The sequence below is a fragment of the Mytilus californianus genome, unplaced genomic scaffold, assembly GCF_021869535.1.
Source record: "Mytilus californianus isolate M0D057914Y unplaced genomic scaffold, xbMytCali1.0.p SCAF_13, whole genome shotgun sequence".
Taxonomy (NCBI): Eukaryota; Metazoa; Mollusca; class Bivalvia; order Mytilida; family Mytilidae; genus Mytilus; species Mytilus californianus.
In genome coordinates, this window is record NW_026262615.1 from 4180629 (window position 1) to 4204365 (window position 23737).

Here is a 23737-nt window from a genome sequence, read left to right on the forward strand (position 1 = left end):
CAGGGACCTCAAATAAAAAGTTTCTAGGGTTATACGGCTAATGGTTTATGAATTAGAAAAACATAACGACAAATTTATTTGGCTACCTGCCCTGAAATTATCAGCCAAACAGGGTATCTGATTTTTAGGTTAATGCCCCTGAATTGATGATTTTACGGAAATTTTGCAGTTTTTGGCTACTATCTTGAATATTATTATAGATAAAGATAAACTGTAAACAGTAAACAGTAAAAATGTTCAGCAAAGTAAGATCTACAAATAAGTTTATATGACCAAAATTGTCAATTGACCCCTTAAGGAGTTATTGTCCTTTAAAGGCAGTTTTTCACAATTTGTTCATCTAGTTTGCTTACATAAAAAAAAAATTCTCATTTGAAACTGATGAATCAATTTCATCCAAACTTCGGATGAATGAGTTTCATAGTATAGTATAAATTTTGTATTGTATTTCCTTGTACATTAAGAAACATAGCCATTATGGCTAAAATGGAACATAGGGGTAAAATGTTTTTTTTTTGCTTTTGAAGAAAATATAACAGATACAAAGAACATTTAAATGGCATTTTTAAGCCACTCATTAATATATACTGAAAGTCAAAAATAATCATTGATGAAAGATTTAAGCAAAAAATTACAGGTGAGCGATTCAGGCTCTTGAGGACCTCTTGTTAGTTTTTATGTATATGAAAAAAAGAAGAATTGGGATAATTGTTAATGTGACAGCAACTCAACAACACAAAAAAACAAATGCCATAAATTTAAGAATCATGCATCTGCTTACAAGGTTGAAAACTGAAAATTACATACACAGTGATGACAGTGTATTTATAAATTTTAATATATTGTTTCTGCTTTAGGAAGAAGACAGCATTACATTAGAAGATTTATTCCTCATACAATATGAACCACAAGTTCTGTCAGCGGCTTCGTCAAAAGTTATGATGCATTTCTTCCCTCATGCACGTCAAGATTTAGACTATCCACGAATTAGACGACAGCTAAAAGATGACTACATCTATAAACGCACAGCGATGAGGAGCATTGATAATTTAACACAATCTAGATTTCATAAGACCGTTAACGTGTCAAGACACACTGCTCCTGTTAGTGTTAGTCGTCACATGTCTATCAGAGGCACGACTATAAAGAAAAACAAGATGACCACTTCTGTCCCAGAATTCCCTGTTTCAGAGGAAGTCATCAAAAGTATAACAACATTTTGTTATCCAGGTAATTGTTTGCCCTTAAATTATAATGATTTTATCTAGTTACTGACCATGGTTATTAGTGTTTAATACTTTTAAAATTCTATAAACATTTTTTATTTTTTATTCAACAACAATATTACACATACTCTTAACATATTTCTTCACAATTCTACGAACATTTATTATTTTCACATTGGAGGCATGATTAATTCACCTTTTTATAACAACATGAACAAGCAAAAGGAATATTGTAAACAAAAATTAATGCAATGTTTTTATTAAATGCCAAAATTGTAATGGAGTATCTTTTGCAACAATTAAAAGTTGAGTGTTAAATTTCTAGAAAAATGTGTTAAAGGTTAAAACTAGTAGATAATCAAAGATAAGTCAGTAAGTGTGCAATGTGTGTGACAATGTTCTATTTACCCCCTGTAAGATAAAGCTAACAATATCCATCAAATTTAACATATATACATAATGCTTGCACGAATTATTTCACAAATAATCTCCAGAAAAAAAGTGTTTAATCCTAATAATTCTCAACCCAAATAATTGATATTTTATGTTTATTTTTTGTTTCATTTTATTCTCTTCACCTTCAAATCCCCAGTTAATATGTCCTTGCTAAATTATTAATAAGGAGTGAGCCACCATATATAGACTTGCTGAAATCCATAAATGTGTGATTAATGCAATTGAATAAAATTTATGAAAAAAATGTCTACCTAAAACAGTGTTCTCCCCAGGATTTTTGGATAACACCAGGGTAATGTGTGTGGACTTCTTGGTGAAATATTTCATGCAATCAGTTGTGTCGCGTCGCGTCGCTTAACTCTAGTTACTGTAGTTTTTATGTCTCTTGTTTTGTTTTAACACTGTGGTACTGTGTTATGTAGACATTGATTCAGAAAATTATTGGTAAAAAAGAAGTAAATCAAAAAACAGTTTGTATACTTTAATATTTTTTTAAAATAAATAAATTATGATTCATAATAAAATATTCATCTGAATTTAAAGTAATTAAATCTTTTATAAAATCCAAAATCAATAAAAATTAAATATCATTCAAAAGAGAACAAAAATGTTCAATTTAAAAAACTTTCTAGTTTCTAGAAAAAAAGTTGTTGTATGTGAAAGGATTCCTGTCATAAGAAGATATAAAATTAACAAGAACAATTGCAAATATTGTTTTATTATTTGAACCAGTTTCTATCTTAGATTTTAATAAAAAGAAATTTTTCATAAATTTTAGAACATTTTGCCATAGATTTCATGTAAATATTAACCTTTCTTGTCTTTGGTGATTATCAAACATTGATACAGACTTAATACTGCCCTAAAATCTAAATTTTTATTTGTCATGAACCATTTAAAAAGAATTCCTAAATCTATAAATTTATCTTTGGTCTATAGATCTATAAGTATAAACCATATTCATTGTCAACAACTAAGTCTCCCTATTTTCCCACCTAAATGACAGGAAGTTGATATAAATAGATTTAACATGTGCTTATGGATAAAATTTGCAAGATTATTTCTGTTATTCATTAATTATGGCTATAGATGTCCAATTTGAAGGTACAGTCATGCATTTTATTTATAAAATATAATAGATTGCAATTAATTGTAAATAAACTTGAATATTCTACGTGAACTAACTGGGTCATGTGATATGTACAGACAGATACTAGTTTGAAACCCAACTATCATGCAATAACTATGTCATAATTAAAGATAATATTGGCCATGGTTTAATCAGAGACATATAATACTATAATATAAGAATTGGAAAAATGTATAGTTGTCCATTATACGTAATGAGCCACCATTATGATGTACAAAAAATGTACCTTTCGGGTCAAGACACTGTTTGTGTACAAAGTATTTGCCGACTTGTCACAGGTCAGTGCTTGGGTGGAGAGTGAAGTCGTAAAATAGTTATCTGTGATCATAAAGTTATGAACTCTTAATTAAAACATAAAAGAATCATGTTACAAGTGTTAATTACGACGATTAAATCCAATCAACAAGGTTAACCTCATAAGGTAAATCGATCACGTGGTGTAAACAATCTGTGTTGAACTGGTTTGAACTGGTCAAATTTCACCTGGAATTCTATACCGCACAGAAAAGATTTAACAAGTCTTTTAAAACTTTACCGATTTACGATTTTTTAACTGAAAATTTTAGCACCACAGAGAAAAATTATACATTGCGGTAAGAACGATACCACCACGGTAAAAAATTATACATTGCGGGCCAGCGGTCCTTTAAGGGCCTGGGGAGAACACTGCCTAAAATAAATCATTAAACCAAGCATTTTATAACATGTAATACTCCTCAGACTTTAAACACTATTATATGCACAAGTTTGACAAAATATCATTGACCTTTCACCTTTACCATGTTTACCTTTTTGGACCCTTAATTCATTCAGCAGAAAATGACAAAAATTCCTTAATTCATTTAAATGTTATTTTGTTTACCTACGATATTTGTTTAACTACTGAAATTCAGAACTTTTTGCTATATATTTTTTTTATCATAGCCAAAATTGCAATGGATAGATTTCAGAAAATAAAAAGTTCCATTTTAATATTTTTAAAATTTGTCAGCATTTATGTATTCTGCAATTCCCAAAATAAAAATTTTAAACAAGTTTTGTCTATTGATCAGCAATCACCAACAATGAGCATGTCTAAATTTCTGAATGATTAGTAAATAATTGTGTATTGCAGATGGTATGAAGGTTTTTCCAGAGAAACTGGAGAATTTTGTCCATTTTCTTGTGTTGACAGATATAATGGGAAATAAGACCTATGCCACATGTTTGACTTTTAACAGAAGATTTATCATAGAAAAGGTTGGTACAGTCAGACTATAACAGATTGGTCCATATTAACTAAGGGCAGTTCTAATACAAATGTTGGGGTCTAAGAAAGCACTTATTTTTCCTTCTACTTGAGATAATTGCATAAGAAGCTTGTAAAACTGAAATTTAAAAAATGCCAATCTTTGCTGCATATTGATAAAAAAATTGGTAAAAATCATGTACATACAACATGTACAAAATCTAAAGATCTTTGGGGTCACCAATTTTTGGAGTATTCAACAAAGTCCTTAGCATGTTACAATTTCCCAAAGCATACTTATTTTTTCACACCTAAGTTATCGAGCACACAGGTCTACTCTTGTCATATGTACATTCATTAGAGAAATATTGTCTTTTCGTGAATATCAAAATTTAAAAGTCTGTCTGTGTAGGTTAAGAAATTAAAGATAACTACTCTTATAAAGTAGGTATCTTTTTACTATTTTTTTATACAATTTTAAGCAAAGGTCGTCATGATTTTTGTACATGTATTTGCGGTCTTCTTGATCTTTTTTTTCCTTGACTTTCTCTGATCTAGCCGAATATATATTTACTGCTAGTAGAAAAATAAATTGAAGTTGGTACTCAGGAATTTATTCGCATAGAAACATTTTAAACCAATTTTAAGTCAAACTTCTATAGCCTGCTGTACTCGTCGTTTGCTACTTAAGGAGGGAAATGATAACAAATGGAAGTTTTGTTTTTATTTCAAATTATTTCTGTTTTTACAATTTACGAGAATGCTTTCCTGTGAATCCATAATTGATAGCATCCTTGCTAAAATGGGACAAATATTGAGAAGATCTAGTGTTTACAGGGGAGGTAATATTTTGTCACTAGATTTCCCACTGGGTACAACATACCACACCAACCACTTACAGTCAACTCCTCTCAAAAAATTAGAAACTGCAAACAAAGACAAGATTTACTATTTACAGCTATTTTCCTGTTTGTTTATTCAATACTGTGCTCACAAATATTTTTTCTGGTCATGCATGGGCAGATTCAGGTGGGGTGCATTAGGCATGCACCCCCAACCCTGTATTTAAAATTTGGAGAAAAAATTTTTTTTTTATTATAGTAATCTGAAAAGGACTAGTTATGCTGCTAAGTGTTTGAAAAATGAACTAAACGGCTGAACTTGACTTAAAATTTTATTGTGCCTCCGCCTTAGGCAATGGGGGCATTAAGTGTTACTCTTGTATGTCCCTCTTTCCGTCCCTCAGTCCATCCCATTTTTGTTTCCGCAAAAACCAGCAGATAGAGTTTGAATTTGAGCAGTGAGTCACTTTACCATGTTTACCGTTCTAAGAGTTACGCCCATTTTTAACTTGAAAAATTGCAAAGCTTGAACTGGGGCATGCATCTCCTTGGACACATTCTCTTTATTGTTCATTTTTATGCCCCGGCCGTAGCGGAGGGGGCATTAAGTTTTACCCTTGTCCGTCTGTCATGTCTGGACGGACGTACGTGTCCATACCTCCCAAAATTGGTTTCCCTTCTCTAACTTGAGTTTGCCTTAACCAAATGTTATGAAACTTATACACAATGCTTAATACTTCAAAACACAGATCAAGTTGAATTTAGTAGCGTCACTTTAATCATTATCGAGTTATGCCCCTTTATAAATGGAAAAATTGCAATATTTTTAGTTTGCATTCTGTTACTTAAGTTTGACCCAATCAAACATTATGAAACCTATTTATATTACCTTAAAACACAGATCAAGTACAAATTTGGGTAGAGTCACTTTTATCGTTCTTGAGTTATGTCCCTTTATAATGTTGTATGCAAGCGGGGGCATCATCTGTGTCCATGGGGACATATTCTCCATTTATTTTTTTTATGTTTTGATGATCAAAATTGCTGTTTTTGTTTAAGATCTATACAAAAGTTATTTACTAAGAAATTTAATGTATGGCAGAACGAAAATGTCTTTATTTGTTTTTTTTGTTTCTTCCTCAAGAAAAATAATGTAGGTAGATAGGTAAGATTTCTTTTTATTTTTCTAATTGTTTTCAAAAGATGAGTACAAGGAGAGACCACCTATCTTATTGGAGTTCAGCTGTGTTTTTTAGTGGGTTTCGTGTTGCTCAATCTTTAGTTTACTATGTAGACATGTTGTTTATAGAAATAAGAAGATGTGGTATGAGTGCCAATGAGACAACTCTCCATCCAAGTCACAATGTGTAAAAAGTAAACAATTAAAGGTCAAATTACAGCCTTCAACACGGAGCCTTGGCTCACAATGAACAGCAAGCTATAAATTTGTCTTTTTGATAATTTTTCAGTCTTTGCCATGGCATTGTCAGTTTGTTTTTGACTTATGAGTTTAAATATCACTTTGGTATCTTTCGCCTCTCATGTAAATTTGATCAACTGATAGAACTAGTAACGTTTGATTTACAATTTTTGTAGGAAGAAAAGTCAAAGATATGGATGAACCTTGACACCAGTTCAGATGACCTTGAGAAACAACAAGTTAGATGTTATATACCACACTGCTGTGTACTCATATCAAAGTTTCCATATTTTACTGTAATGAAAGATGCATTATCATAGTGAGTTTATATAAATAAGAAGATGTGGTATGAGTGCCAATGAGACAAATCTCCATCCAAGTCACAATGTATAAAAAGTAAACAAATATGAGTCAAAGTACGGCTTTCAACACAGAGCCTTGGCTCATACCAAACAGCAAGCTATAAAGGTGTAATACCTCCATTGATTTACCCCTATTAGTCTTTGTTAAATTTGCACATTTCAAAAAATTGTGCAGAATTTATCTTTGTTTCAAATAAAGAAATACTTAGCATGAGTAAAGTTTTATCCTGTCCAGTACTATAGAAAAAATTTCACATAACATTTCATTGCATATAAGAAAATAACCATCACTGGAAGTTAACATATCAAATTTTCCCCCTTTTTTAACCTGTGTTCAAGCTTTAGTAACCATGTAACCTCAAGTTTCCAAAATATTCTATAGAAACCCCAAATAAAAAAATAATGGTGCTTTGAAATACCCAAGATATATGTTTATGACCCAGAAATGTTTTACTGCAATGAAATGTAGGATCAATTACCTACAACTGTCAAATTCAAGGGAATATTTTTTTTCGACCTATTTTCGTATGCAACCGGATGTGACGTACTATGATTTGGAGGTATTACACCTAAAGAAGACTTTTTTGTTAAATAAACTGAATGTGACTTTTTTCCTATGTAATACTGGTTATTTCAAGCATTTCTGTCAAGTTTTGTCATAATCAGTTCAATAGTTTGAGAAAAATCTAATGTAATGTAAGACGACATCTACAGTGTTTCGAGCAAAATTTCTTCGAAAAATCCAAACCAAGTCGCATCATGATAGAATATAGTGTGGACCAATAAATGATCAAATATTTATCTCATCTGCCTACAAACAGTTGAATATGATACAAAAGATGACTTTAGGATGATAAATACTACTGATGGATCTCTTTGTCTTCCTTATAAGGTCTCTTTTGGTCCATTTATACCTCTCATTTCCTCAAAATTTCTACTTTCTAGGCCAATAAATAAAATTTTTGGGGTAACTTTCACTCATTTATGATAGAAATGTTATACAATGTAATAAATGATTAACTGAAGTATTCAAGCTGAATGAACTATACGTATAAAATTTTACTGTCTCCAAGGAGGTTTCAATTAGTCCTTACGTAAAACTTAAATTTACGCCGTGTTCCAGAGAGGGACATAAAAAGCTTCTCTTTTGGTGAATAATTTGTTGTTACTGCTTTAAAAATAATTTCATTTACTTAAAACTATATAGTTTTTAAATTTCTTAGGAAAAATTTTCTAGTATAGCAGAATTATAAGAAATAAGGAGAAAAAGCTCCCCAAAGCTCTAAGTATGGCTTGTTCTGTCAACTAATATTCAGGGTAAAGTCCTATTTCAAGGAAATTTTCTCATAAAATGTGTTTTGGAGACTCAATCCACTCAGAATATTTCATTATTTGTAATATTTCACTTAAATAGCAAGAAATTTTAACACATGAGAGTACTCACAAGGTCAAAGGTGCATGTACAGCTTCCCATAAAGGGCCCCAAAATGACTAGTGTAAAACAATTCAAACAGCATACATTTACAGATTACATGTGGAAAGGTGATTAGGAACTCTTGACAGCATTCTCATTTAACAGTTTTTTTGTTATACAAAGGAAGAGGTTTGAATGAACTTAAATTTACTCATCACTCTTTTCACAGAACCTATACTGAACAGTATGACTTCATATTAAGTTAGCAATTGAAAAATGATGAGTTATAAGTGTGTTGGCTTATTTTATTCTTTCAAGCACCTTCTTATTGTTTTCCATAACTTAAAAATTTCAATTGGGGGTATATATGCTAAGCATGACAACGTGTGCATTCTTGTTTAGTGTTTAGAAAACACATTTTAATTATAATTCAGACTATAAAAATGTAAGAACTCGTAATTTTTGAGTGACTTAAACATAACATAAGCCATGCACTGTCCATGACTTTGTTATCTTGATTGTAGCATGGTATCTCGCATGGAAGCTGACCCAGAAGAAATGTACAGCCATATAAAAGATATTACCCATACACTGACCATGACTCTTTTCTCTTGATTGTAGCATGGTATCTCGCATGGAAGCTGACCCAGAAGAAATGTACAGCCATATAAAAGATATTACAGATACACTGACCATGACTCTTTTCTCTTGATTGTAGCATGGTATCTCGCATGGAAGCTGACCCAGAAGAAATGTACAGCCATATAAAAGATATTACCCATACACTGACCATGACTCTTTTCTCTTGATTGTAGCATGGTATCTCGCATGGAAGCTGACCCAGAAGAAATGTACAGCCATATAAAAGATATAACCCATACACTGACCATGACTCTTTTCTCTTGATTGTAGCATGGTATCTAGCATGGAAGCTGACCCAGAAGAAATGTACAGCCATATAAAAGATATAACCCATACACTGACCATGACTCTTTTCTCTTGATTGTAGCATGGTATCTAGCATGGAAGCTGACCCAGAAGAAATGTACAGCCATATAAAAGATATAACCCATACACTGACCATGACTCTTTTCTCTTGACTGTAGCATGGTATCTAGCATGGAAGCTGACCCAGAAGAAATGTACAGCCATCTAAAAGATATAACCCATACACTGACCATGACTCTTTTCTCTTGATTGTAGCATGGTATCTCGCATGGAAGCTGACCCAGAAGAAATGTACAGCCATATAAAAGATATTACCCATACACTGACCATGACTCTTTTCTCTTGATTGTAGCATGGTATCTCGCATGGAAGCTGATCCAGAAGAAATGTACAGCCATATAAAAGATATTACCCATACACTGACCATGACTCTTTTCTCTTGATTGTAGCATGGTATCTCGCATGGAAGCTGACCCAGAAGAAATGTACAGCCATATAAAAGATATTACCCATACACTGACCATGACTCTTTTCTCTTGATTGTAGCATGGTATCTCGCATGGAAGCTGACCCAGAAGAAATGTACAGCCATATAAAAGATATTACAGATACACTGACCATGACTCTTTTCTCTTGATTGTAGCATGGTATCTCGCATGGAAGCTGACCCAGAAGAAATGTACAGCCATATAAAAGATATTACAGATACACTGACCATGACTCTTTTCTCTTGATTGTAGCATGGTATCTCGCATGGAAGCTGACCCAGAAGAAATGTACAGCCATATAAAAGATATTACCCATACACTGACCATGACTCTTTTCTCTTGATTGTAGCATGGTATCTCGCATGGAAGCTGACCCAGAAGAAATGTACAGCCATATAAAAGATATCACCCATACACTGACCATGACTCTTTTCTCTTGATTGTAGCATGGTATCTCGCATGGAAGCTGACCCAGAAGAAATGTACAGCCATATAAAAGATATTACAGATACACTGACCATGACTCTTTTCTCTTGATTGTAGCATGGTATCTCGCATGGAAGCTGACCCAGAAGAAATGTACAGCCATATAAAAGATATTACCCATACACTGACCATGACTCTTTTCTCTTGATTGTAGCATGGTATCTAGCATGGAAGCTGACCCAGAAGAAATGTACAGCCATATAAAAGATATTACCCATACACTGACCATGACTCTTTTCTCTTGATTGTAGCATGGTATCTCGCATGGAAGCTGACCCAGAAGAAATGTACAGCCATATAAAAGATATAACCCATACACTGACCATGACTCTTTTCTCTTGATTGTAGCATGGTATCTCGCATGGAAGCTGACCCAGAAGAAATGTACAGCCATATAAAAGATATTACAGATACACTGACCATGACTCTTTTCTCTTGATTGTAGCATGGTATCTCGCATGGAAGCTGACCCAGAAGAAATGTACAGCCATATAAAAGATATTACCCATACACTGACCATGACTCTTTTCTCTTGATTGTAGCAAGGTATCTCGCATGGAAGCTGACCCAGAAGAAATGTACAGCCATATAAAAGATATTACCCATACACTGACCATGACTCTTTTCTCTTGATTGTAGCATGGTATCTAGCATGGAAGCTGACCCAGAAGAAATGTACAGCCATATAAAAGATATAACCCATACACTGACCATGACTCTTTTCTCTTGATTGTAGCATGGTATCTAGCATGGAAGCTGACCCAGAAGAAATGTACAGCCATATAAAAGATATAACCCATACACTGACCATGACTCTTTTCTCTTGATTGTAGCATGGTATCTCGCATGGAAGCTGACCCAGAAGAAATGTACAGCCATATAAAAGATATTACCCATACACTGACCATGACTCTTTTCTCTTGATTGTAGCATGGTATCTCGCATGGAAGCTGACCCAGAAGAAATGTACAGCCATATAAAAGATATAACCCATACACTGACCATGACTCTTTTCTCTTGATTGTAGCATGGTATCTCGCATGGAAGCTGACCCAGAAGAAATGTACAGCCATATAAAAGATATACAGATACACTGACCATGACTCTTTTCTCTTGATTGTAGCATGGTATCTAGCATGGAAGCTGACCCAGAAGAAATGTACAGCCATATAAAAGATATAACCCATACACTGACCATGACTCTTTTCTCTTGATTGTAGCATGGTATCTCGCATGGAAGCTGACCCAGAAGAAATGTACAGCCATATAAAAGATATTACAGATACACTGACCATGACTCTTTTCTCTTGATTGTAGCATGGTATCTCGCATGGAAGCTGACCCAGAAGAAATGTACAGCCATATAAAAGATATTACAGATACACTGACCATGACTCTTTTCTCTTGATTGTAGCATGGTATCTCACATGGAAGCTGACCAAGAAGAAATGTACAGCCATATAAAAGATATTACCCATACACTGACCATGACTCTTTTCTCTTGATTGTAGCATGGTATCTCGCATGGAAGCTGACCCAGAAGAAATGTACAGCCATATAAAAGATATCACCCATACACTGACCATGACTCTTTTCTCTTGATTGTAGCATGGTATCTCGCATGGAAGCTGACCCAGAAGAAATGTACAGCCATATAAAAGATATTACCCATACACTGACCATGACTCTTTTCTCTTGATTGTAGCATGGTATCTCGCATGGAAGTTGACCCAGAAGAAATGTACAGCCATATAAAAGATATAACCCATACACTGACCATGACTCTTTTCTCTTGATTGTAGCATGGTATCTAGCATGGAAGCTGACCCAGAAGAAATGTACAGCCATATAAAAGATATTACAGATACACTGACCATGACTCTTTTCTCTTGATTGTAGCATGGTATCTCGCATGGAAGCTGACCCAGAAGAAATGTACAGCCATATAAAAGATATTACCCATACACTGACCATGACTCTTTTCTCTTGATTGTAGCATGGTATCTCGCATGGAAGCTGACCCAGAAGAAATGTACAGCCATATAAAAGATATAACCCATACACTGACCATGGCTCTTTTCTCTTGATTGTAGCATGGTATCTAGCATGGAAGCTGACCCAGAAGAAATGTACAGCCATATAAAAGATATAACCCATACACTGACCATGACTCTTTTCTCTTGATTGTAGCATGGTATCTAGCATCGAAGCTGACCCAGAAGAAATGTACAGCCATATAAAAGATATAACCCATACACTGACCATGACTCTTTTCTCTTGATTGTAGCATGGTATCTCGCATGGAAGCTGACCCAGAAGAAATGTACAGCCATATAAAAGATATTACAGATACACTGACCATGACTCTTTTCTCTTGATTGTAGCATGGTATCTCGCATGGAAGCTGACCCAGAAGAAATGTACAGCCATATAAAAGATATTACAGATACACTGACCATGACTCTTTTCTCTTGATTGTAGCATGGTATCTAGCATGGAAGCTGACCCAGAAGAAATGTACAGCCATATAAAAGATATAACCCATACACTGACCATGACTCTTTTCTCTTGATTGTAGCATGGTATCTCGCATGGAAGCTGACCCAGAAGAAATGTACAGCCATATAAAAGATATAACCCATACACTGACCATGACTCTTTTCTCTTGATTGTAGCATGGTATCTCGCATGGAAGCTGACCCAGAAGAAATGTACAGCCATATAAAAGATATTACAGATACACTGACCATGACTCTTTTCTCTTGATTGTAGCATGGTATCTCGCATGGAAGCTGACCCAGAAGAAATGTACAGCCATATAAAAGATATTACAGATACACTGACCATGACTCTTTTCTCTTGATTGTAGCATGGTATCTCGCATGGAAGCTGACCAAGAAGAAATGTACAGCCATATAAAAGATATTACCCATACACTGACCATGACTCTTTTCTCTTGATTGTAGCATGGTATCTCGCATGGAAGCTGACCCAGAAGAAATGTACAGCCATATAAAAGATATCACCCATACACTGACCATGACTCTTTTCTCTTGATTGTAGCATGGTATCTCGCATGGAAGCTGACCCAGAAGAAATGTACAGCCATATAAAAGATATTACCCATACACTGACCATGACTCTTTTCTCTTGATTGTAGCATGGTATCTCGCATGGAAGCTGACCCAGAAGAAATGTACAGCCATATAAAAGATATAACCCATACACTGACCATGACTCTTTTCTCTTGATTGTAGCATGGTATCTAGCATGGAAGCTGACCCAGAAGAAATGTACAGCCATATAAAAGATATTACAGATACACTGACCATGACTCTTTTCTCTTGATTGTAGCATGGTATCTCGCATGGAAGCTGACCCAGAAGAAATGTACAGCCATATAAAAGATATTACCCATACACTGACCATGACTCTTTTCTCTTGATTGTAGCATGGTATCTCGCATGGAAGCTGACCCAGAAGAAATGTACAGCCATATAAAAGATATAACCCATACACTGACCATGGCTCTTTTCTCTTGATTGTAGCATGGTATCTAGCATGGAAGCTGACCCAGAAGAAATGTACAGCCATATAAAAGATATAACCCATACACTGACCATGACTCTTTTCTCTTGATTGTAGCATAGTATCTAGCATCGAAGCTGACCAAGAAGAAATGTACAGCCATATAAAAGATATAACCCATACACTGACCATGACTCTTTTCTCTTGATTGTAGCATGGTATCTCGCATGGAAGCTGACCCAGAAGAAATGTACAGCCATATAAAAGATATTACAGATACACTGACCATGACTCTTTTCTCTTGATTGTAGCATGGTATCTCGCATGGAAGCTGACCCAGAAGAAATGTACAGCCATATAAAAGATATTACAGATACACTGACCATGACTCTTTTCTCTTGATTGTAGCATGGTATCTAGCATGGAAGCTGACCCAGAAGAAATGTACAGCCATATAAAAGATATAACCCATACACTGACCATGACTCTTTTCTCTTGATTGTAGCATGGTATCTCGCATGGAAGCTGACCCAGAAGAAATGTACAGCCATATAAAAGATATTACAGATACACTGACCATGACTTTTTTCTCTTGATTGTAGCATGGTATCTCGCATGGAAGCTGACCCAGAAGAAATGTACAGCCATATAAAAGATATTACAGATACACTGACCATGACTCTTTTCTCTTGATTGTAGCATGGTATCTAGCATGGAAGCTGACCTAGAAGAAATGTACAGCCATATAAAAGATATAACTCATACACTGACCATGACTCTTTTCTCTTGATTGTAGCATGGTATCTCGCATGGAAGCTGACCCAGAAGAAATGTACAGCCATATAAAAGATATTACAGATACACTGACCATGACTCTTTTCTCTTGATTGTAGCATGGTATCTCGCATGGAAGCTGACCCAGAAGAAATGTACAGCCATATAAAAGATATTACAGATACACTGACCATGACTCTTTTCTCTTGATTGTAGCATGGTATCTCGCATGGAAGCTGACCCAGAAGAAATGTACAGCCATATAAAAGATATTACCCATACACTGACCATGACTCTTTTCTCTTGATTGTAGCATGGTATCTCGCATGGAAGCTGACCCAGAAGAAATGTACAGCCATATAAAAGATATAACCCATACACTGACCATGACTCTTTTCTCTTGATTGTAGCATGGTATCTAGCATGGAAGCTGACCCAGAAGAAATGTACAGCCATATAAAAGATATAACCCATACACTGACCATGACTCTTTTCTCTTGATTGTAGCATGGTATCTCGCATGGAAGCTGACCCAGAAGAAATGAACAGCCATATAAAAGATATAACCCATACACTGACCATGACTCTTTTCTCTTGATTGTAGCATGGTATCTCGCATGGAAGCTGACCCAGAAGAAATGTACAGCCATATAAAAGATATTACAGATACACTGACCATGACTCTTTTCTCTTGATTGTAGCATGGTATCTCGCATGGAAGCTGACCCAGAAGAAATGTACAGCCATATAAAAGATATTACCCATACACTGACCATGACTCTTTTCTCTTGATTGTAGCATGGTATCTCGCATGGAAGCTGACCCAGAAGAAATGTACAGCCATATAAAAGATATTACCCATACACTGACCATGACTCTTTTCTCTTGATTGTAGCATGGTATCTCGCATGGAAGCTGACCCAGAAGAAATGTACAGCCATATAAAAGATATCACCCATACACTGACCATGGCTCTTTTCTCTTGATTGTAGCATGGTATCTAGCATGGAAGCTGAACCAGAAGAAATGTACAGCCATATAAAAGATATAACCCATACACTGACCATGACTCTTTTCTCTTGATTGTAGCATGGTATCTCGCATGGAAGCTGACCCAGAAGAAATGTACAGCCATATAAAAGATATAACCCATACACTGACCATGATTCTTTTCTCTTGATTGTAGCATGGTATCTCGCATGGAAGCTGACCCAGAAGAAATGTACAGCCATATAAAAGATATAACCCATACACTGACCATGACTCTTTTCTCTTGATTGTAGCATGGTATCTTGCATGGAAGCTGACCCAGAAGAAATGTACAGCCATATAAAAGATATTACCCATACACTGACCATGACTCTTTTCTCTTGATTGTAGCATGGTATCTCGCATGGAAGCTGATCCAGAAGAAATGTACAGCCATATAAAAGATATAACCCATACACTGACCATGACTCTTTTCTCTTGATTGTAGCATGGTATCTGGCATGGAAGCTGACCCAGAAGAAATGTACAGCCATATAAAAGATATTACAGATACACTGACCATGACTCTTTCTTCTTGATTGTAGCATGGTATCTCGCATGGAAGCTGACCCAGAAGAAATGTACAGCCATATAAAAGATATTACCCATACACTGACCATGACTCTTTTCTCTTGATTGTAGCATGGTATCTCGCATGGAAGCTGACCCAGAAGAAATGTACAGCCATATAAAAGATATAACCCATACACTGACCATGACTCTTTTCTCTTGATTGTAGCATGGTATCTCGCATGGAAGCTGACCCAGAAGAAATGTACAGCCATATAAAAGATATTACCCATACACTGACCATGACTCTTTTCTCTTGATTGTAGCATGGTATCTCGCATGGAAGCTGACCCAGAAGAAATGTACAGCCATATAAAAGATATCACCCATACACTGACCATGACTCTTTTCTCTTGATTGTAGCATGGTATCTGGCATGGAAGCTGACCCAGAAGAAATGTACAGCCATATAAAAGATATAACCCATACACTGACCATGACTCTTTTCTCTTGATTGTAGCATGGTATCTCGCATGGAAGCTGACCCAGAAGAAATGTACAGCCATATAAAAGATATTACCCATACACTGACAATGACCCCTGTTCCACTTGCTGGCAGATTGGCATTGGTATTGTTTTAGCTATTATACATGTCACTATAATAGAATTTACACTTTTCACTCGCATTGCTTGTCTTTGCAAAAAATAAAACTTTTTTTTTCTTTAGATTGCATATATTGTCGTACATGCATGTGAATAAAACTTGATTTTGAAATCAGTACATCTCATGTATATTTCATAATTTCCACCTGCAAACCATGGACATCCTCAAGAGTTCTGGAAATAATTTTTTCCTTGATCGTCACTGAAGAAAATGTGCTGGTCCTCACTATTATTTCTATTGCAAAATTCCAAATTTGTGTGGGTTCTTTGCAAAATTTATGTGGTCAAAACCTTTAGACAGCCATTTTTGGAGAACCCTGTTACTTGATATTTAACATAAGATTTCTTTGAAAATATTGCAAATGTTTGATTTTTCGCTTCCTACCACGGAGGAGTGTACATGATAAAATCATATTCACTGTAGTGTTTACGTCAATAATAAGACCACACAAATAACCAACGTACATCCTCAACAATAGACAAGTTTCATGTTTTTATGCCCCTACTGTCACCGGAGGGGTATTAAGTGTTGCACTTGTTTGACCGAACGTACGTCCTTAAATTGGTTTCCTTTCTCTTACTTTAGTTTGCATCAACCAAATGTTAATAATTTATTTGCAATGCTTATTACCACAAATTGCAGATCAATTTCAAATTTGATTGGTGTCACTTTTACCTTTCTCCAGTTATGCCCCTTTATAACGTAATATGCAAGAAGGGGCATCATCTGTGTTCCATGAACACATTCTCCATTTATTTGACTTATATATATATATATATATATATATATATATCTTTGTATTTATTAATAAGGTTACAAAATGCTTATTGCTATTGTGCTATCTCTTTTTATTTTGCTTTTATGTTTTAAGTCTTTTCGATCATTACCATATTGGAAAAATGTGAAGCAACCAAAAAATCTTTGTTGACATATATACCTACATGTAATTGAAATATTTCCTTTAAAAATCCTTTTGTTTTTTGGGAAAGACGGCTTCAAGCCGTCAATTCCCTATGTGGCTGGCCAGACTTCCAAGCCTTTCATGTCACTCATTTTGTTTTAATAGTTGTGGAAAACACCTCAAAATTTCATACTGAATTGATGAGAAGGAGACACACAAATGAACAGATTGACTTAAAACTCTTTTTTACACATTTGCCTTCTGTTTCTCATTAAATTATCGTATCTTGACCTCTCCTTTACATTATTTACGTTTCTTTTACTATCCGGTAAAATCAGTATTACGAAATAGTCTAAATATATCCAACCTAGTGTCAGTAGTGACGTCATGGTTGGAATTCCACACTAGGTAGAAGCAGGGATATCCTTTACTCATTATTAAAATCAATGCTTTGATTTGTAGGTCAACTTTCGCGGTAAACAATGGGGATACATGGGATGGGGGAGAGAAATGGCAGTTTCCATTCTTTACTGTATTGAGAATCTCTCCTCCAATACAGGAGCACCTCAAATTGATAATTATCCACCTAATGAAAAGTTAATGTATCTGAACACTTAAAATGTGATATTTATTATATGATAAGTAGTGTTCCATTAAAACAAAATTTTGTGTACCAACATAATCATTGTAATGGTAAAAAAATATATAAAATTTTCAAATGGCTTTTTTTAGTTTAAACATATTTATATGGAAATTTAAAACTGAAAAGACTTTTCAGTCCTCACTTTATTGAGAAAAAAATGAAAATCTTAGGAGCACTGTCACAAAAAATGGAAAATGACCCTAGCTTGCAGTTCAGTGGTATACAATAAAAAATATATATATTGTTGTAGTTATTATTGATAGAATTCAATTGAATTTTAGATAATTATCTTTTAACTTTAATGAAATGTTTTGAATTAGAAGGTGCCAATCTCTTTTATTTGGCCAAATTGACTCTATGATTTTTTTGACTAAGGAAATGAAATTACATTAACCAACAGTTAATTTCAATATTATCAATCTTTCTACATGTTTTTGCTTATTCTCTGTATGAAGACTATCAAAAGATACAAAAAAAAATTAGAAACATTGGCCGTCTTTTCCCTCAGAGCTCTTCAGCTCTTTGATTTTGTTTTTATGTCAGGTTTGTTGGAGATCTTTCACTTTTGAAATGATAAGAAAACTCACAATTTTACATTAAGAGTAGAATTTTAGTATTCTCTTAATTTGGGTGGAAATTTTTCAATGTCTTTCTCTCGAAAAGGTCCTTGATACATTTTCAATTGATTTTACATATCTCTTTCAGTTTCTGAATTTGAATTTCTTGATGTAATTCAATTTAAATCCATTTTTCCTTTTTTATTCATCATGAAAATCCTTTGTATGTCAACTCAGATTTCTTGGTAGCTTTACATTTTTCTGAAATTGTAGCGGTCAAAAGGAACTAATTTTTCTTAACTCATTACAACAAACTTGTTGTTTAAAATAGCAAAAGAAAAATGCTCAATGAATAATAAATGTTGAATTTATGTTATGGAAGGGAACCTAATTCAACTCAGTTTTCTGTTTCAGAATGCCACTTTACACATTACAATACTTTATTTGCAGGAAGTTGAGATTGACGGAGAATCTTTATTTTTGTACCCACCAGAAAAACCAGATAAACCTGTTATAGATATACCTCTTCATTTAGTCTTCCTGTGTTTCAATAGCAACGAGATTTTGAAAATTCTTTCTGCCATTTTATTGGAGGAGAGGATAGTGTTCATTTCATCTAGTTATGCTCTACTGACCACCATTATGCAGGTAAATATTTTCAAAAACAAATGTCTCTCAATTCAAAGGTAGAATTAGGTTAAAAATACTCAATTTGGTTCATAGTTGCCAACCTCTTGCATTGAGAAGTCGCCTCATGACGTAAAAAATAGAGTAGAAATAAATTCATGCAGATTTCACCAAGAGCTTTTATGGTAAATATTGGAAACAAAATTACTTGGGTAGAATATTTAAAAAGGTTAAAATTAAATACAAAAATTGTTTCACTATAATAATAATTTCAGGACCTGATAATTATTTAAATTTAATGACTCTTCACAATTTAAAGCCTCCTAAGTTTAAATTTTTACAATTACTGCTATATGTTCCATTTTATACATCAGTCTGTCTATATGCAAACATAACATACGATTACTCAAATTTGCTTTAACGAATTCTCATGAAATTTTAACAGAATATTAGGATTGACAGAAAACACTTACTTTTAAATTTCAAATTTTTATTTATCTGTCATTCCAGAGTTATGGGACTTTTATCAGTATAATTTTAGGCAATATTTATATTCCTTAGGAATCTTAGGATATATCATCTTGTGACTTTTTTCTAAATATGCTAAAGGGCCATTTTACTGACTTCTGATTTAAAACCTTCTATAAAATATTTCATTTTATTCCTCCAACAATTCCTATAAAGTAAACCAACTAATTTTGCAAACGATTTATTTTCTCGACTTTTGCGAGTAGAAAATTAACTTGAATATATATCGTCGCGAAAATTTAAAACTTGGATCTTTCTTTATTTTAACTACATCAAGTGAATTTAAAAATGGCAAAATTAAATCGCAGTGAAGTGGGCTAGAAAGGGCTAAACGTGAAATAAAGTATCTGCGAAAATAAGTTGGTTTACAGTAAGCAAAAGAAGAGTGTACATTGTGTTCAGGCACAGCTGTTTATTAGTTACCATGTGTTGTGAGATTGCTGTCTTATAGATGTCTTTTACATTTATAAAATAATTATATGAATTGCATTTTCAGAGTTTTCTATACTTTATTCTACCCTTTGAATGGAGGTATTCCTTTGTCCCCATTCTGACCATAGAAGCGTTGGAACTGTTAGAAGCACCAGGGACATTTATGATGGGGTGCCATAAAATACACAGAAAAGAAGTTGAACAGGTTTGATTAGTTTAAATATTAAAAAATGGTCTATTTTTTTTTTCGGCGAATGATTTCATACAAAAACAGAGGTTAAAAAAATAACACTTTTCAAGGATTTGACATTTTATATGGCAGGGATATATTGATGTTATATATGATTTTAATTTTGAAAGTAGATAAGACACACACTTAAATAATGGTCAGTCCACGGGCTAGGAATCACTTATCTGGTGAGATGGAAATTTTATAATGAAACAAAATTGTGATAATGAAGTTAATTAAACTTAAAATTGTTAATCAGGTGAACACATCAGAAATATTTCAAGAAAAATAGAGAAGAATTCAGAATTCAGCAAGGTTTGAAAATAGGTCAAGTCTGAAATCTTAACCATATTAATTTGTTGATAGACCCTTGAGAATAAAGTATTCAAAAGTAATGAATCTATACCCTATTAAATTGATAATTTTTATTGTAATATTTTTTGGAAAGTTTTCAAAGACGTGGGATGTTTCAATGCAGAGATATCATGGCTTTTTTTATTCTAAACCGATTTTTGTAAGATGATAATAAGTAAAATAATGGACTTTAGATAATTTTGGAAAGTCAGATCTATGAATTAAAGGAACCATCAATTCCATGGAATCAAAGTGTTTGATTTGTCGTCTTCTAAGATTTTGTAAATTATGTGTCAGGACTTTTATATTAGAATAAATTTGAGAGAGTAGGAAGGGAAGTTCCATTTTTGGATATGGGTAGTGGGTCATTAAATAAATTAATCCTTGTATGCATGTCCATTTCATGTATGCAAATTTTCTCAATGAAAGTATGTCAGTTGTAGAGCCCTTTTGGTAGTTCTTTTCTACCTTCCAACGTCTGATTTAATGGAATTACCCTCAGGAAAACTTTGGGGTGTGTGTTTTCAGATGGAGTTTTTTTTTTTTGGTTGATATACATTTGCAGATGCCTTGTATTACCATTTGATGTACTGTGGATTCATTATTATTTGTTGGATACCAATTTTCATTGATTTCGTGGGTACAAGTGAACCATGAAAATAAATTGTTCAACGAATGACATATTCTATATAGGCTTGTACGCAGACTTTGACAAAACCACGAAATTCAAAATCTACGAACATGCAAGTTTTTTCCCTAATCCACAAAAATTGCTACCCACGAATATAAATGAATCCACAGTATGCAAATTTTCTCAAAAAAGTATGTTGTTTGTGTTGTGTTCTTTAGGTGTAATACCACCAAATCATAGTACGTCACATCAGGTTGCATACGAAAATAGGTCGAAAAAAAATATTCCCTTGAATTTGACAATTGTAGGTAATTATACCCCCGCTTTAAAAAAGTGGGGTATACTGTTTTACCTCTGTCTGTCCTTCCGTCAGTCCGTCAGTCCGTCCGTCCCATGAATATTTTCGTCGCATTTTTCTCAGGACCAACTTGACAAGGATTTCTGAAATTTGGTTTCAGGGTTAATATAAGTAAGTTACACCGTGTGATGCATTTTCAGATTCATCACTCAACAACTTCCTGTTTACCGACCACTTGTATTATTTTACACATGATAGCCAAGTTGAAAATTTTCGTCACATTTTTCTCAGGAACTACTTGACAAGGATTTCTGAAATTTGGTTTCAGGGTTTATATAAGTCAGCTGTACCGTGTGATGTGTTTTCAAATTCATCACTCAACAACTTCCTGTTAACCGAAATATTACGGCTGGGGTATCATCAGTGAGCAGTAGCTCACAGTTTTACTTGTTAATCCTACATTTCATTGCAGTAAAACATTTCTGGGTCATAAACATATATTTTGGGTATTTAAAAGCCCCATTTTTTTTTTATTTGGGGTTTCTATAGAATATTTTGGAAACTTGAGGTTACATGGTTACTAAAGCTTGTACACAGGTTAATAAAAGGGAAAAATTTGATTGGTTAACTTCCAGTGATGGTTATTTTCTTATATGCAATGAAATTTTATGTGAAATTTTTTCTATAGTACTGGACAGGATAAAACTTTACTCATGCCAAGTATTTCTTTATTTGAAACAAAGATAAATTCTGCACAATTTTTTGAAAAGTGCAAATTTAACAAAGACTGATAGGAGAAAATCAATGGTGGTATTACAGAAGCCTTTTGAAAGTTCCATCCTAACCACCCATGTCCGTTATAATGGAATAACCCTTAGGATAACTTTTGAATGTGTATTTTCAGATAGAGGGAGTTGTTGTGGTAGATATAGACGACGGTTCAGTGACTGTTAACCCTGTTATAGAAATGACAACAAACCAGTCCAATAGTATAGAAAGTTTACATGACATACCAGAAATACCAGATGAGGCTGCCAAGTTATTTTCTAAAGTCTGTAAGAGGGCGCTGTATCAGCATGACTTAGTGGAGTTACAAAGGTATTTTCTAAAGTCTGTAAGAGGGCGCTGTATCAACATGACTTAGTGGAGTTACAAAGGTATATTCTAAAGTCTGTAAGAGGGCACTGTATCAGCATGACTTAGTGGAGTTACAAAGTTATTTTCTAAAGTCTGTAAGAGGGCACTGTATCAACATGACTTAGTGGAGTTACAAAGGTATATTCTAAAGTCTGTAAGAGGGCACTGTATCAGCATGACTTAGTGGAGTTACAAAGTTATTTTCTAAAGTCTGTAAGAGGGCACTGTATCAGCATGACTTAGTGGAGTTACAAAGTTATTTTCTAAAGTCTGTGAGAGGGCGCTGTATCAACATGACTTAGTAGAGTTACAAAGGTATTTTCTAAAGTCTGTAAGAGGGCGCTGTATCAGCATGACTTAGTAGAGTTACAAAGGTATTTTCTAAAGTCTGTAAGAGGGCGCTGTATCAACTTGACTTAGTAGAGTTACAAAGGTATTTTTCTAAATTCTGTAAGAGGGCGCTGTATCAGCATGACTTAGAAGAGCTACATTTTTGTACAAAGGTAATTAGGGGGAATCACCAGTTATAGTCCCTTAACAAAAACTACAGAGCAACAGATTCCTTACCTTTACCTTAATTCTCCAGGCCTCCATGCTGAAGCAACAGATTCAATAGACTATTTTTACCGACTTTTGTCTCCAGAGTTTATAATTTTTCAACAGGTTACTTACTAAGTGGTATGTTATTCTGGTACTCAGTCATGTAAAAGCAACTAAAAGAAGGAAAATCATTCTTACAATTGGGGCAAAGGACAAGGTACCATAAGTATCAGAGAAAAGCCCCAATTTTTGTTTAGATTAAAGACCATGTGCCATAAATTATAATACTTTACTGTGGATTTATTATTATTCGTTGGATACCAATTTTGTGGATT

The 23737-nt window shown here is 34.1% G+C and overlaps 1 protein-coding gene across 3 annotated transcripts in view; it reads left to right on the plus strand.

Annotated features, from left to right (window-relative positions):
* The window catches only part of LOC127723033 (DENN domain-containing protein 3-like), a 105263-nt gene that overhangs the window by 13041 nt on the left and 68485 nt on the right, over positions 1–23737 (plus strand). The window contains exons 3-9 of one of the 3 annotated variants that reach the window (XM_052229453.1): positions 858–1230; positions 3947–4071; positions 6499–6641; positions 16382–16490; positions 19077–19274; positions 20278–20418; positions 22630–22823. In XM_052229453.1, the coding sequence (XP_052085413.1) occupies positions 858–1230; positions 3947–4071; positions 6499–6641; positions 16382–16490; positions 19077–19274; positions 20278–20418; positions 22630–22823 (1283 nt within the window). Of the gene's footprint in view, positions 1–857; positions 1231–3946; positions 4072–6498; positions 6642–16381; positions 16491–19076; positions 19275–20277; positions 20419–22629; positions 22824–22851; positions 22883–22985; positions 23001–23737 lie in introns of those variants that run through there. The other 2 variants (XM_052229454.1, XM_052229455.1) reach the window with 2 other exon arrangements.